This window comes from Lycium ferocissimum, chromosome 12 (assembly GCF_029784015.1).
Source record: "Lycium ferocissimum isolate CSIRO_LF1 chromosome 12, AGI_CSIRO_Lferr_CH_V1, whole genome shotgun sequence".
NCBI classification, from domain to species: Eukaryota; Viridiplantae; Streptophyta; class Magnoliopsida; order Solanales; family Solanaceae; genus Lycium; species Lycium ferocissimum.
In genome coordinates, this window is record NC_081353.1 from 46955328 (window position 1) to 46972534 (window position 17207).

Genomic DNA, 17207 nt, shown 5'->3' on the forward strand with positions numbered 1-17207 from the left:
GGGAAGCAAGATTGAGATGGTTTGGGCATGTGAAGAGGAGAGACATAGATGCCCCAGTGCGGAGGTGTGAGAGGTTGGCCATGGATGGTTTCAGAAGAGGTAGGGGTAGGCCGAAAAAGTATTGGGGAGAGGTAGTTAGACACGACATGGCGCGATTCTGACTACCGGGACATGACCCAGATAGGAGGGTTTGGAGGACCCGACAGGGTAGAAGGCTAGTAGATAGTCTCGTTATCCTTCCTTATTAGTAGTTACATTATCGCAATAATTTCTTGTGCTCGATTTACCTTTGTGCTCATCCGTTATTTCCTATGTTTTGATTATCCTATTTTATCTGTATCGCTTTCGTTATTTGCATTTTCATATCGCTTTGAATTTCTTAGCCTTATAACGACCTCTTTTTATGCTTTTTATGCTTTTTATTGAGCCGGTCTTTCGAAACAGTAGTCCTACCTTGGTAGGAGTAAGGTGCAGACACTCTCTCCTCCCTGCACGGACCCGCGTTGTGGGATTTCACTGGGTTGTTGTTGTTGTAAACATTAATGCATATATTGATGGACACTTATGATGTGCCGTGAAATTACGGGATATTTGATGCTAATTTCTTAAGCTTTTGTAACTCTTCAAGCACTTTTGGTATTACTTTTCATGTGTTTTTGTCATTTTGTAGGAAAAGATATTCGGAAAGCATAACGGAGCAAAATGAAGCAAAATAGTCCAAGGACACACTTAGCACAACATGCGAGCCGCCGTACGTCATGTCTCGCGATCCACAATTCCACCGCATAGCGATAGGCCACGCGAAGAATAGAGAATGAAAGGTTGCGCGATTTCGAGATCAACGTGCGACTTGCATGTTGAACTTGCAAGACAACGTGTTAACGCAAACCTTGTTCGAAATCGGGAAGCCTTGAAGTCAAGAAGATAACACGCGGTACAGCCGAGCATGCTTCGCGTCTCGCGTGTTTGTCTTGCGACACAACACGCGAGACGCGTTGCTTGCGCGCAGGGTGTTTTTGTATAATATTGGTGCTCTACTCGGTTTATGGGATTTAGAAGTGATCGGAAGAAACCAAGTGAAAATAAAGTCAAAAGAGGCCAAAGACGCTTTGCAAAAGCTCACAAACCGACAAGATGTTTTGTGCTTTGCAAAAACGGACAGCTTTGCAAAACTTGAAACTTTGGGGTTTATTTTGTCATATTTTGACTTGGGAAAGAGAGGAGCTACAAAAGAGAGACTTGGGGCATATCATTATCATCTTTGGCCACAATTCAAGCTTGGAGCTAGGGTTTATCATCAACCACACCATTGGAGCAGAAGATTGGAGCTCTTGAATGATAAAACTCTTAACCCTTTCTTCAATTCCTTTTCATGTATTGAATATTTAAGTGTGTTGTATTTTATTCTCTCACTTGCATCTTGTTTATGAGAATATCCATTATCAAGTGTTGAATTAAAACTCTTGTTTTGCTTATGTATTGAACAATTTTTATTTCTAATGAAGTGGGTTAATGTTTTTCTATCAACTCTTCATGCTTAGATGTCTCTTAATGGTTGCAAACATTATTTGTGCCTAAGTACTTTTACTTGCTTGAGAAAGAAAGTGAAAGTTAGGAAAAGTTAGATAGCAAGGATTTGGGTCATTAAATCCATCTAATAACTTGAGCTAGAGATAGGATAGTTAACTTGAGGTTGAATTGATTGTGCTTAACATCACACTCTAAGGCTTGAGAAAGCTTAAGAGGAAATTCATTGATTTGGTTGAGAGACTTTCAATGAGATTTTAGAAATCATTATCTATTAACATAAACCCGCTCATAGTTGTAAAATTGTAAAATACATTGGATCATTACTTGAGAGTAATTTCTCTTGTATCCATGCTTGTGGCCATTGATCATTTTACTTGCTTTCTAGATTAGTTTATATTTTCGTATTAGTTATAATTTTCTCAACAAACCAAAATATTATCTATCGTTTGGCTTAGCTTAGTAAGTTAAAGTTCCTTACTTTCTTAATCGCCTAGTATATTGTTCCCTGTGGGATCGACCCCGACTCATAGTTGGGTAAATTATATTGCATACGATCGTGTACACTTTCTTTTTGAGGAGTGGATTTGGACGTTATCAATTTTGGCGCCGTTGCCGGGGAACAATAAGCTTGTAATGTAGGCTTAGGGAAGGGTAGGATAAGTATTTGGGATACAAGTGACTACGCCCTCCTTGAACACTACACAATACCTTTTGTCCACTTTCCTCTTCATTTCAAAACATCACTCCTTCCTTTGCATACTAGTTTCCCCAATTATTCCAACTTCTTTTTGTGCAACCATTTTCTTGATTTCTAATTTTTTTTTTTTCCACAAAGATACATTTTTTTTGCACAAAAAGTTTGCAACCTTTTTTTGTATTTTTCAAATTTTCTTCATTTCTTTAGGTGCAAGGGAAAGCTCAAGATTGAGAGGCTCTGCCTGACTCTTGACCCCAGACCCACTTCCGTCGTTAGCGCCACCGCGGTTAGCATATTGAAGGTATTCCTCAGTTGTCTGAGTAAAATTGTTTATTAGCATGAGGCCCCGTAACAACCACATGACCAGATCATAGAAACGAGTAGCTTTCTCCAGCGTATCAAAAGTTTCGAGCCAGACACGTCTCTTCTGGTCGGGATCTCTAATCTCAGCTATGTACTTCCCTCGTGAAATCTTACGCACACCGCTATAACGCATCTGATGTGGTGGAAACGTCACCGTCGCATCACTGTTTTCCTTCTGCGCCATCTGAAAATGAAAGGAATTAAGTATATAGAGAAAAAGAAGTGAGGAAATAGGAAGGAGGAGAGTGGTTTATATAGCCGCATGTCAAGCGGATTTGTCGAGGTTCACTTATTTACGTGGCATTTGAGTTTATGGTGTGTTTGGTATTAACGAACATGTTTTTTTTTTTTTTGGAAAATAAGTGAATTTCTTACTTAATTTTTAGTGTTTGGTAAGAAGCAAAAAGATATTATCCCAGAAGCATTTATATATAGTCTACTAAAATACTATGGGGGTGGGATGGGGTGAGGAGTGGGTTCCTTGGGTGACAGGGGTAGGATGGACAGGGGGGGGGGGTGGGGGGTGCTAGGTGGGCGAAGAGGAGACAATAAATTTGAAATATCACTTATGGAACTTGTTTTCCCAACTTACATTAGGAAAGTTATTTTTCTCATTGTTAAAGGTACTTGTTTTCCTAAAGAAAATGATTTCCAAAATATTTTGACCAGCCAAACCTGAGAAAATTGAAAAATATTTTCCTCCATACCAAACACACCCTTAGTTGATGGCATTTTTTACGTTTCTTTTCTGATACGTGGAAAGTGATACACACATCTGTATCTTCCAATATCTTACTGTTATGAAACTTCATGCTGTATTGTCATTTTCTATTTCTCCAACATGCAACGCCACAACCTCCTCCCCCTTCCCCCCAGTGAAAAAGGAAATTCAGATGCCTTTTTTATCCTTTTTCATTGGTTACTCACCTTCCTTATTTTTTCTCAACTCAAGAAAATATGAGGATCTAAAAATGTTTTTAGGGGTTCTTGTGGGGATCACCAATCAATTTACAAAATTAAATTCCATTTCAGTTTGTAGTTGATATGTTAACAGGTAAGGTTTTGTCGAATATTTTTCTGGAATATTTCGTATGCACGGATTACGTATTATATTTACGGCAAGTATAACCGTTATTTAGCTAAGGTAGATTACATATTATATATACGAATAAAAAAGTTACATATGTCGTTTTGTGTAACCGTTATTTTAGTTCAGTATAACTATTGTTTTAGCTGACGCAATTACAAATTTTATACATACGTCAAATATAACCATTATTTTAGTTCAAACAAAAGTAATGTCCGTCGTTTTGCTTTGTCGTGTAATCAATAGATCATATTTTTTTAGGTTATGCATGCGTGTGCATATTCCGGAAAAAAAAATTAAACGACAAAGAAGTTGATTATTATATAAGCTACATATTAAGAAAATAATTAAATTATTAGTTGCGCTTGTTACATTTTAAAAGGTTTTAGGAATAATGCAATAGCCAAAAAGTAATGTGTTGAAAAGTTTACGACATGTTAATGTAAAGGAAATCCATTACTTATCAATTATCTATAATACATTGAAAACATATATAATGATGCAAGCATGACGTGATAATCTTTTAATAGTTATCTAAAAATTCATATTGGAGAAATAATTAGTGAATGATTTACTAATGGGTAGTTATTATTTAATTAGTTACCTAAAAGCTAAAATTACGTGAATCTTGTCTTGGGCATTCTTTTTGGGTCAACTAGGAATACTTACCAAAATATTTTCATTAATCATGACCAAACAACAATACTCATAGGTAAGTAAATTGTTAATCGGCAATGCCTAAATGTAAGTAAATCATTAATTAGTCTAAACATAATTTCTAGTAACTAATATTTAAAAATAAGGAAGAAGACATGTGGAAGCTCGTTAATTGTAACCAGCAGTAATTGGCATGAAATAGAATTATTGGCGTGCTTCTGATCAAGTGATAAACAGTTTTCCACTATCTAACTGATGTTATATTATTTAGCTGATGTTATATTATTGCATGTCCTTTTGTCTTTTTTTTTTTTCAACATGACACGTACCGTTCTTACCAATTAAAGCAAGATTTCCTTAATTAATCAATTTTGTACTTATTTAAAAAATCAAGAAAATGTGAATTAGCTAAAGAAAATGATTTATAAGGATTTTTGTTTGGGGATACAGATTTAAAGTTAGAAGAAAAAAATCTAACAAAAGTATTATTATGTCGATACTACAAGAATAATTAGATACTTTGTCCATTAAGTTATGAAACAAATCAGCAATAGATTATATTTTCAGATATACAAAAAATAAAACTTAATTTCGTTCGTCGATTTGTCTTTGAACAATTAATAAATAATATATTATATTTCGATCATACATTTTAGAGAATAATTGAATAAACGACAAAGTACTTGATTATTATAACAATTCGCGCACAAAAATATATAAAGTATTTGTTTAACTCGTTAGAATGTAAACTATACAAAATAATTAACCTAACTATAATTAAGAAAAATAAACATATTTTCAAATTTTTACATTATATCTACATTTACACACGCCATTAATGAGGGAACAAACAGGGTACGAATTGAATGCAGTATCAAGTAATTGTACTAACAACAACACAAGTGTAATCCTTCTAACGTCTTCAATGTTGGGCGCGTGCCCTTGCACAACGCAGGTTGCAAGGCCGTCTCAATAAGATTGGGGCCTCAGGCCAAACTTCATAGAGAGGTCCTAATTTTCTTTTAAAAAAATAAAGAAAGATCATCATATATATTTTTATTTAAAGTCTACTTTTCTAGCTTTTTTAGATGCAAACTCATTAATTATTGTTTTATAATCTATTTGTTCTAACAATTCTTTTTCAATTGATAATATAGCTAATCCATTCAATCTCTCTTTTTGCCTAACCGGATTCATATTTTCTAGTTGACATATTTAAATTGAATAAGTTCTAATAATAACTACAACAAAAATATTTAATTATGAAATAAGAATGTCAACAATGACAAATTTTCAGTGAAATATAAGATAAAGTTAGAACAATAAAACCTGGTTCAAGAATTTGATAAGTTGATATAATGATATCGAAGTAGTGTTGCATTGCTTCAATATAATGATTACTTGTTGCAATGCTTGATAATTTGAAGAAGACGTCAAAAAGTAAATCTTGATCTTTCGTAAGTACTAAGTTTTTGCGTGAATGTTTAGGTGTTTAGGAGAACGGAGAATTTTTAATAATAATTAGAGTACAAGAATGATGAAAGGAAGACGAAAATAGGTAAATATAAACAATATAATACTTATCCAAATAAATAAGGATACTACAAATAACTACTCCTCCATAAAAGGGAAGAAGTTACCATTTCTCTCCCAAAAAAACCCCAATGCAGACCCCCCTCCCCTTCCCCCCCCCCGACAAACAAATAATAAAAGGAAGAAATAACTCGTTGTACTTCTTCCCAATATATCTTCAAACTTCCAATTTAACGTACACTTTTTTTTAAAGTAGTAAATATATACGTATAGGAAGAAATAACTGTTGTACTTCTTCCCAAAATATCTTCAAACTTCCAATTTAACGTACACTTTTTTTTAAAGTAGTAAATATATACATATAGGATGTTAAAAAAAAAAGTGGGGCCCCCAAAAAGGTGGGGCCCTAGGCCATTGCCTTACTTGCCTACCCTTTCAGCCGGCCCTGGCAGGTTGAACCTTGCTGAACAAAAAATATCCCATGCAAATCTTCGATAATTCTGGCCAACGATTGAATGCAATAATTAATGCTCTGAGGCATATTGTTTGAATTTCATTTACTGATCGAACTTCTTACTCGTTCTTCTTGAAGTGCTAAGTTTTTGTCAAAGTGCAAACCCTATGATGAAACCTAAAAGACAAAAAAAATCAGTGGAACTCTTCAAAAATGCATTTGTAAACATGCACACAAGTGATGATCATCCTGACCCAAAAAAAAAAAAGAGTTTATGATCATTACCTCTTCTGTTTGCTGGTAGAAGATTACTTTACTTTGTATGTAGCGATAACGCTGATATAAGTTTGCCATGGAGTATAATTTACAACAACAAAGATTCTCTGAGCTTTGTGTTTCGTGAATTTTGATATGATTTCAATTTCAAGTCACTGATGAACAATTGTAGTGCAATTGCTTGGACTGAGCAAGAAGAACAGTTTAATTACTTAGTGTTGGGTCTGTGCTCAACACGAGCCATCTAGTTATTGGAGATGAACAGTAATTATGAAGAGAAGATCTTTTTTTTTTTTTTTTTTTTTTTGTGAACTCTTGAAAATCACAACAGTAAAATACTCTAGCAATGTTTAATTTGGAAAACGTAAACAATTTTCATTGGATATGCTTTGAAGTTTGCATTCTAGTTCATAACACACTTTTGTATATTTTTCACAATGATGCACATTAACAAAAATAATGATGCAATTGTGACATAGTGCTATTGTTTGAGGGTCGAATAGTATTTTGTTTGACTACAATTTTCTCAAACTTTATAAAAATATTTGGAATAATTAGCTATATTAATGACTTGTAGTACTTTTTGTGCAGTTTTTAAATATGTAAATTTTATTTTAAAATTTTGAAGGATCTACACCCGAACTATAATCAAAATTAAGTATTTTGATCCTCGTATTCCGAACAACTGCACATAAATTGGGACATAGAGAGTAGTTTACACAACTTTTATCACACAATCCTTTCTTAAAACCTCACTTTTCATGAGAAGTCCAAAATACCACTTTACTTTATGACAAAAGCCCTTGGATGTTGTAACTTGCTACTTTAGCTGAAACTCAAAGACGAAACAACCTTCAAAAGTTGGATTATATATAACAACACCAATGAAATTGTTCAAAACTTCAATTCGGCTATATTCAAACAACAAAAAATAAAAAACAGGTATTTGCCGAAAATATCTCCTTCAAAATACATAAATACAGGCAAAAATACAAAAAAAAATAAAAAAAACAATATTGTATATACATTAAATAATGCAGAATACACTCCAAAACAATCAATTCCGGCCTCAAAATCGTCGGAAAAATTGGATACAATACAACAACCACGTCGGTGATCTGAGAAATACAAATACATACCTGTTCCAGATCAGATCAACCTTGCACTAGAGGGGAGTTCTGTGGAGGAACTTTGGCGGTAGATTAACCCATATCAGCCCATATCAGATTTTCAGATCAGATCCAACTCCGGCGACTGGATTCTGGCATTGTCAACTGCTGCATTGTTCGAAGTTTAGAGCCTCGAACTCAAAAATCTGAAAGCCGACTGGAGCCTGGAGCCTCGACCTCAACTTGCCGGAAACCTCGTGCTAACTGGAATGACAACCTCCTTTTTGACTTCGAACTCACATCTGAAGATCTGGCTTACGAGGAGGTTAGTGCTGACTGAAGGAGAAGACAATGATCACGAGGAATACTAAACGCATGATGACTTTGTTTGTTGGATTGTATTTTCGTTAGGTGTTCTCCAGTTGCTGCATTTTAGATACATGATTTAATGTGAATTTGCTATGAAATATAAAGTATAGCTATGTATAGTAATTAATTTAAAGTGTAGCTACAGTAAAAAAAAATACCTCTTGTATGTTATCCAGTGGCGGAGCTCGGATTTTAAATAAGGGAGTTCAAAAATATAAAGAAATATACAAACAAATAAGCCAAGGGGGTTCAATATCTACTATGCATACATAAAAAATAATTTTCACATTGTATATACAGTGTAATTTTTCACCGAAGGAGGTCGGAACCCCTCAGTCCTTACCGGCTCCGCTCTTGATGTTATCTACGCCTATAAACTTTCATGAATAAACTTGACTATATGAACTTAAACTTTAAATTCATTTTTAGGACTTAAATAATTGATCTTGTTTTGACTTTGATTTTCTTAAGTTTAGAAATTGGAATTAAATTCCATGAGATGTACCATTTCTATACTTATGTGACCAAAATATCCACTTTCACTTCTGACATAAATAGGCCTACTATAGCATGGACACAAGTTGTAAATAAGCATATATCATAGGGCAAAACAAGAAACATTGAGGGTATGTTCGGCACTGAAAAATGTTTTCCAATTTTCTCATACTTGATTGATCAATTTTTTTTAACATTATTTTCTTAAGTTTCTTAAAAATTATGGAAAAGAAATCGCACAAGTAGCATTCCACATGGATTTTCTCATCCCCATCCCCGAACCTACCTCATTTTCACCTCGACTCTCCACCCCACCCCTCAACCCTCACCACCATCCAACCCCAAACGTCCTCCCCCACCTTGCACCTCGCAGCCCTCACCCAATCCACCTATACCCACTGCAACCCCCCATTCGGGTGCCCCCTCACCCCTACCCTGTACCTACCCCTACTCTCATCTTTCTAGTCCACCGACCCCATTCCCACCTCCCACTCGGGTGCTCCGACCCTCAACCCCACCCCAATTCACCCATCCCCACCCCCACTAAGGGATGCCCCCATCCAGTCTACCCACCCCACCATCTCTAAATCCCAACCCTACCGTCATACAATTTGTCTTAATTATATATAAATAATTTTCGAATAATATTTTTTGCTTACGCACCGAACACAAAAAAAAATAAAAAAACTACTTATTATTCTCAAAACCGGTGCATGGAGGATTTGGCTTCGGGGACAGGAATGGTGGAGGAGTCTCACTCCTGGATTTCGCAAAAGCTTTTGGATTGGTGGTAGCCAACTCGAGTTTTCCGGGCATAAGGAGTACTTGGTAACCTTTCGTAGCTCGGTGGCTGCGACGCAAATAGACTTTTTGCTTCTTAGAAAAGATGATAAAAGCCTCTGTAAGGACTGAAAGGTCATACTTAGTGAGAATCTTACGACCCAACATAAGCTATTGGTGATGGATTTGGAGATAAGAAGGAAGAAGAAGAAGAGGGTCGTGGATGAGCGACCGAGGATTAGGTGGGGGAGTTTGACTCCGTCTAATGCCCTAGAGATAGGGAGAAGTTGATGGCTATGGGGGCGTGGGATAGTAGGGGGGATGCGAGCCGATATGTGGGATAGGAAGGCCGGTTGCATTAGGGAAGCGGCTAGAGGTATTGGGGGTCTCGCGAGGCCCGTGGTGAGCACCGGGGATTGGTGGTGGAATGGAGAAGTCCAGGGAAGGTAGAAGCAAAGAAGCATGCGTATGTGAAGTTGGTAGATAGCGAGGATGATGAAAGAGAAGCGGACGAACGAGGGAAAAGTATAAGATGGCGAGAAAGGAGGCGAGAAGTTGGCGGTTCGGCGGCTAAAACGGCGCCTTTGAATTCCTTTATGCGGGGCTAGAGGACGAGAGGTGGGGATAAGAAGCTATTTAAGCTCGCAAGACTAGCGAGAGAGAGAGAGAGAAGGCACGCGACTTGGATCAAGTGAAGTGCGTCGGGACGAGGATGGCCAAGTGTTGGTATAGGAAACCCGCATTAGACAGAGATGGCAGTCATACTTTCATGAACTCTTGAACGAAAGAGGGGACAGAGACATTGTGTTGGGAGACTTGAAGCACTCTGATAGGCGTCAAGACTTTGGTTATTGTAGGAGTATAAAGGTCGAGAAGGTGAAGGGAGTTGTTCGTAGGATGCGCAGGGGAAGAGCGACCAGGACTCGACGAGATTCAGAAGGGGAATTTTAGAAGAATGCGGGCGGGGGTAGGCTTGGAGTGGCTGACTGGGTTGTTTAATGTCATTTTCAAGACAGCGAAGATGCCGGAAGAATGGAGGTGGAATACAATGATTCCCGTGTACAAAAACAAGGGAGACATTCAAAATTGCAACAACTATAGAGGTATCAAACTGCTAAGTCACACTATGAAGGTGTGGGAAAGGGTGGTGGAAATGAGGGTGAGGAGATGTGTGTCTATTTCAGAGAACCAGTTTGAATTAAATGTAGGGGCGCTCGACTACGAAGCCATTCATATTTTAAGGAGATTGGTGGAGCGGTATAGAGAGCGGAAGAGGACTTGCACACGGTATTCATGACCAAGAAAGGAGGCTGTGACAAAAGTGCGAGAGGTCGCATGGAGATGCTTGGAGACTAAAGGTGTACTGTGGTGTACATTAGAGCGATAAAGGACATGTATGATGGAGCTAAGACCGGGGTAAGGACGGTAGGAGGAGACTCGGAGCAACACTGCGACTACGATGGGGTTGCGTCGGGGATCGACTCTTGCTTAGTTTCTATTCGCCTTGGTAATGGATGAATTGACGCGACAAATACTGTGATGAGGTGCCTTGGTGTATGTTGTTCGCGGATGACATAGTCACGATTGACGAGACTTGCAACGAAGTTAACGATAATTTGGAGAAGTGGAGACGGACATTGGAGTCTAAAGGATTTAAATTGAGTAGGACCGAGACGGAATACTTGGAGTGCGAGGTTCGGTGGCGTATCGCGTGAGGGCGGCGAGGAATTGAGGGTGGGTACCACGGACCGTTGAAAAGAAAGGAAGTTTCGAAGTATCTTGGTCTGACATTATACGGGGAGATGGGGATATCGACGACGATGTTTCCGTCGTATTGGTGCGAGTGGATGAAATGGGCTTTGCCTCTAGAGGAGTCTTTGTGTGTGATAAGAAAGTGCTTCAAAACTTAAAGGCAAGTTCTGAAAGTGGTGGTTGATTGACTTTATTGTACGGAGCGGAGTGTTGGTCGATCGAAGATGTCACGTTCGGAAGATGAAAGTCGCGGAAATGCGAATGCTGCGGTGGATGTGTGTGGCACGCTGGGAGGGATAGAATTAGGAATGAAGATATCGAGACAAGGTGGGAGTGGCGTCGGTGGAGGACGAGATGCGGGAAGCGAGGCCGAGATGGTTTGGGCGTGAAGAGGAGGAGAGACACGGAATCTCTAGTGCGGAGGTGTGAAAGGGCGGCGGACGGTTTCACGAGGGGTAAAGGGAGGCCGAAGTATTGGGAGAGGTGATTAGACGGGATGTGGCATAATTTCGGCTCACAGGGACATGACCTTAGATAGGAGGGAGTGGAGGACTCGGATTAGGATAGAAGGCTGCGTGGCTTATCCTTTCACCATGGAGTTGCGGTTTTCATTTGTTTATTGTATTTGATTTTTGCATTTATTCTTGCTTATATTTGTTGGGCCGTGTACTTTGTTTATCTTAGTTATCTATAGTAGTTAATGCTCCTTTCTTTCCGGACTGTTCTTACATAACTTTCTCGCTTTTATTATTCCTTGCTTTTATATTGTTTTCGGTATGCTTGGCCCTATCTGTCCTTTTGTCTTGTTTTCCTCTCTTTTCTCTCTCGAGCCGAGCGTCTTTCAAAACTAATGCTCTACTTTTCACAGGTGGGGGTTAGGCTCGCGTACACACCTACTCCTCCCTGCACTCAGGGCCACGATGGGATTATACGGGCTTGTTGTTGTTGTATTCTCAATACCATTTACATGAATATACATTTTCCTTTCATACTAAACACACCCTGAGGCTTTAAAAATGATTCTCTTCCCATTATCTTCCACACACAGCAAAAAACTAAAAGCTCAGAGAAAACAAATGAGGTTTGCAAAGAGTAGAGTTTAACTGTTCAAAGGGCTGTTGCTCCTCTCTGCAATACCTGTGATTTCAATTTTGCTGTGTCAAAAAAATAAAATAAAATAAAAATTCAACAGCCCTTTTTGCAATTAAACAGTACCAAACGACCCCTTAAGTATTTGCTTGTTCTCACTCCCAAAGTGAGAATCATATAGTAATAGTAATAATAATAATAATAATTTTAGAGAAAATTTATGAGGCTATGATGATGATTTTTTTTTTCTTTGTTTCTCTGAGCAAAATTGATTAGAGTATTGAGATGACCCGACCCGTATCTTGGCGGGGCGACCCGGAAACCGGTGTTTGCAGCCATGGCGGTGATTTTAGTCTCTCTTTGCTGTATGGTAAGTATATTACAGATCTGAGCCTCATTGTTTGATTTTTCTTAAAAAGGGAAAATTACACTCTATGTCACTGGGAAAAAATATTTACGCCAGGTAGCCCAACATTGCCTGGTTTAGCTCATATTTGTGTATAATACACTTTTATACAAGTTTGATACATTATGTATAGTATTGTATACTAAAAATATGGCTACGTGGTGTAATATTTTATGTTGGGCTGTATAGTTTTGAAAATTTCCCCTTTTTGGGAAATGCAGCTGGGAGATGACCCGACCCGTATCTTGGTGGGGCAACCCGGTGTTTGCAGCCATGGTGGTGTCTTCAATCTCTTGCTGTATGGTAACTATTACAAAAAAAAAAGCCCAAAATTATACATTTATCTTTGAGGTTAGACTCAAAATGATCCTTGTTTGGGGAAAATTAGGCTCTATGTCTACTGGGTGAAAATATTTTGGCCACGTAGCTCATATTTTGAGTTTTTTTTACCTGGTTTAGCTCATATTTGTGTATAAAAACCTTTTGATACACTATTACACACTTTTATACAAGTTTGATACATTAGTATAATGCTTTCCCCAGGTTTAATGTTGTATAAACTGAAAATATGGCTACGTGGTGTAATACTTTATGTTGGGCTGTATTTTGTTGTCCACCGGAAACAGTCTCTCTACCTACCTTGGTAGGGGTAAGGTCTGCGTACCCAGACCCAACTTTGTGGGATTTCACTGGGTATGTTGTTGTTGTTGGCTGTATAGTTTTGAAAATTTCCCGGAAAATGTGGGCTGAAAAGGAAGAAATGAGGCATATGAAAAAACCAACAGCCTTTTCAAAAGCAGAAACTGAAAAACTCAATAGAGTTTTAAGTTATATACACTTGATATTATCTGTCTTTACTGTGTGTTTGTGTGTCTGATTTTTTTTTTTTTTGTTTTTTTTTTGTGTGTGGATGGAAAGGTGCATAAAGTGGCAGTGATGATGTTTCTATATTTGGGCCAGCCAATCCGGGCATGGAGATGACCCGACCCGTATCTTGGCGAGGCAACCCGGACAGCAGGTGATCTGCAATCGGTGTTTGCAGCCATGGCGGTGTCTTCAATCTCTTGCTGTATGGTATATACATATGGTAATTATTAGAGTTTAATGGTCAAAAACACATACAACTATCGCTTTTCGCGAGTTTCACACTCCAATTGCCAGTTGTTCCCTTTTTCTAACTGAAGTATCACCATTATCTCTAATTATTATGAGGAAAAGCCCAAAATTATTCCTTATCCTTGAGCTTAGACTCAAAGTGATCCTTGTTTTTTTCATATGGAGCACTAATTGTACTCCATCTTTACAATATTGATGCACTTTTTCGTCCAAAAGATGGAAGTTTTTGGGAGCCTGAATGTTTGATTTTCTTAAATGCAGCTGGGAAATTCGCAGGTGGAATAATACACTAAATTCCGTCCCCCCCCCCCCCCCCCCCCCCCAGAACAAAAACCCAAAACAGGGAAAAGTTTAGCCCCGAAAAGAAAGAAATGAGGCAAAACAGAGAGTATTGGGATTTTCTTTGAAGGGTGGTTGCCCCTCTCTGTTGTGCCATTGATTGTCCATTTTCAAACAACCAACAGCCCTTGAAAATAGCAGAAGCAAACAGGATTTATGTCATATATATATATATGCCGTCGTTTGCATTTGTTTGTGTATGTGTGTGTGTTGTTTCTTCAGTGCAGTAATGATGATGTTTCTATATCTGGGCTAACCAATTTGGGCATGGAGATGACCTGACCCGTATCTTGGCATGGCAACCCGGTATGGCCTGCGACTGAGACTTCTGTTTCTCACATGCAGCTGGCGTTTGCAGCCATGGCGTGGTTGGCTTCTTGTTTGCCTTATCATAATACACATCTGAGCCCCATTTTCTTGAAATAAATAAAAATTCACTTAATATCCTCAAAAACGTTTTCCATTAACAATATTTTCCTTCATACTGAACACATCCTGAGTTTAAAAATGATTCTCTTCCCATTCTCTTGTACACACAGCAGAAAAACTAAAAGCTCAGATAAAAGAAATGAGGGTTGCAGAGAGTAGAGTGGAAAGTCCAAAGCGCTGTTGCTCCTCTATGCAATACCTGTGATTTCATTTTTTGCTGTGAAAAAAAAAAAAAAAGAACTGCGCTTTTGCAATTATAAAGTACCAAACGACCCCTTAAGTCTTTGCTTATTCTCACTCCCAAAGTGAGAATCAATGTTTGATTTTTCTTAAATGCAGCTGGGAAATTCCCAGGTGAAAAACACATGAGAATCCGGGCATGGAGGTGCCCTGACCCATATCTTGGCAGGGCAACCCGGATGCAGCCATGACGGTGTGTTCACTATTCAATCTATTGCTGTGTGGTAAATACGTATGGTAGTTATTACGAGAAAAAGCCCAAAATTATCCCTTATCTTTGAGCTTAGACTCACACTCTGTTTGGATGGTAGTTACCCATGGTTTCATAATGTACAGTATCATATCGTATTGCAAATTCATCTTTGTTTTTTCATATGGAGCACTAATACGTCTAATAGTACTCTATCTTTACAATATCGTGCACTTTTAGTCCAAAAGATGGAAGTCTTGGGAGCCTTAATGTTTGATTTTCTTAAATGTAGCTGGGAAATGTAGGTGGAAAAATACGAGAATATCCCCTCAAAAGGGGAAAAGGTTAGCCCAGAAAAGAAAGAAATGAGCCAGAACAAAGAGTATTGGGATTTTTTCTGAAAGGGGGGTTGCCCCTCTCGGCTGCGCCATTTATTTTCCTCCATTTTGAAACAATTAACAGCCCTTGATAAAACCAGAAGCAAACAGGATTTCAGTCATATATACCGTCATTCGCCTATGTTTTTGTGTGTGTGTGTGTTGTTTTTCCGGTGTGATTGAAGGTATGTAAAGAGACAGTGATGATGTTTCTATATCCGGGCTAACCAATTCGGGCATGGAGATGACCTGACCCCGTATCTTGGCATGGCAACCCGTTATGTCCTGTGATTGAGACTTCTGTCTCTCGCATGCAACTGGTAGTTGCATCCATGGCTCCAAAAAAAAAGAAAAAAAAAAAGAAAAAAAAAAAAAGCAATTTCTTTTTCCCACGATTTGGATGGGAGTGACTGTCTTATGCTGCTGCTATACCTGCTGAATGAAATCATGGATTTCCATTTCATAGACAATAAATGAAGCTGCATATAGTTTGCATATGCTGCTGTATCTGCTGAGTGAAATTATCAAATGGCTGAATCTCATGTTTTTTTAGTCTAGGTTTCAGTCTGTTCCAATTGTTATAGCTCGTATTTATTTGATAGAAGGAAGAAAGTTTGATAATGGTCGAATCTCGTGTTTGCTACTCTAGGTTTCTCATCATACTTCTCAGACTCATCATTGTGTCAAATGGTGAGTCAAGAAAAAGGATTTGAGTTCGCATACTGATATGTAGCATAACGATTTTTTCGCTCAATTCTGCACCAATCAAAACAGAATTTTCCCCTAAATTCTGATTTTAAATGTTAACAAAAAGTCTTTCGTATTTTTCCCTTAATTCGGAGGCTGCTCATGGTTGATACTTGATTGATTGATCTGATTGTATGCGAAGGACATGTGTGTGTGTGTGTGTGTGTGCATATATATATATATATTTGATGTTGTCATTCCTGCATGGCTGCATTCTCAACAGTGTACAGATTCAAGATTCAGTCTAAAACTATGGAAAAAACTGGGTAGGAAAGTGGCTATGATGATAATTCTGATGGACATGTGGAGGTCGGGTACTGAGTTTAAGACGCCTGTGCTTGGCGGGGCAACCTGGTTTTGTAGTTTGCATACAAGGTAACAAGCAACCCAGGTTGCAGCCATGGCAGTGTTAAAGACTCATTGCCTGAATTGAATGACTTGGTCCAAATCCAAATGTCTGCTAGCAATAAACAAATTCCATTTGGAGCCTCCTTGAGTCTCAAGCACTTGCTAACTTGCTCTTCTTCATCTTTTTCTGCAGCGAATTTCTCATGTTCTGTTTCTCTGATGGAATCAAATTGTATGTTTCTATTTATCTCTCATGGCCTTTGTCTTCCTAATGAAGCCAGATTAGAGAGAGTGAGGCAACAGAGAGAAGGGATTCCTAGCAAGGGTGGTTGGCCTCTCTGCTTGCCAATGATTCTCATATTTTACAAAATCAACAGCCCTTAAAGGGAAAAAAAAAAGAAAGAAAATGAAATCAGTCAAGTGGTAGAATAGTACCCTGCCACGGTACAGACCCAGTTCGATCTGCGGCTGGTGCAGTTCACTTCCTCATCACAAAAGAAAAAAGAAAAAAAAAATGAAAGAAGAAAGCAGTTGCTTATTCTTCAAGTCATAGTAGTACATCCATTACAGTAAAGGGTAAACTTGGGGTAAATTGCAATTTTGAGATCGTCAAGTGTTTAGATGATGCTGTGACTCTCTTCCATCAAATTTTGACCAATTTATAAACACAAGTTCTATCACTGACAGTGTGAAGCTAGAACTTGAGCATAGCCCAGAAAGGAAGAAGAATTGAGGCATCAGAGAAATTGGGATTTTCTGTAAAAGGGTGGTTGCCCCTCTCTCTGGTTTGCCAGTGATTTCTCCATTAATGGATCAAAAAAATC

At 38.2% G+C, this 17207-nt stretch overlaps 1 protein-coding gene and 1 long non-coding RNA gene across 2 annotated transcripts; one reads left to right on the forward strand and one right to left on the reverse strand.

Annotated features, from left to right (window-relative positions):
- Positions 1-2411: 2411 nt before the first annotated feature.
- On the reverse strand, positions 2412-2774 carry LOC132039378 (ethylene-responsive transcription factor 4-like). The gene has a single exon (XM_059429868.1). It carries the CDS (start codon positions 2772-2774, stop codon positions 2412-2414), a length of 363 nt encoding a protein of 120 aa, XP_059285851.1.
- Positions 2775-7522: 4748 nt separating this feature from the next.
- LOC132040125 (uncharacterized) lies at positions 7523-15621 on the forward strand. Its single transcript, XR_009410567.1, has 4 exons — positions 7523-8031; positions 13516-13671; positions 13975-14914; positions 15204-15621. It is a non-coding gene; the product is annotated as an uncharacterized LOC132040125 (long non-coding RNA).
- Positions 15622-17207: the final 1586 nt, after the last annotated feature.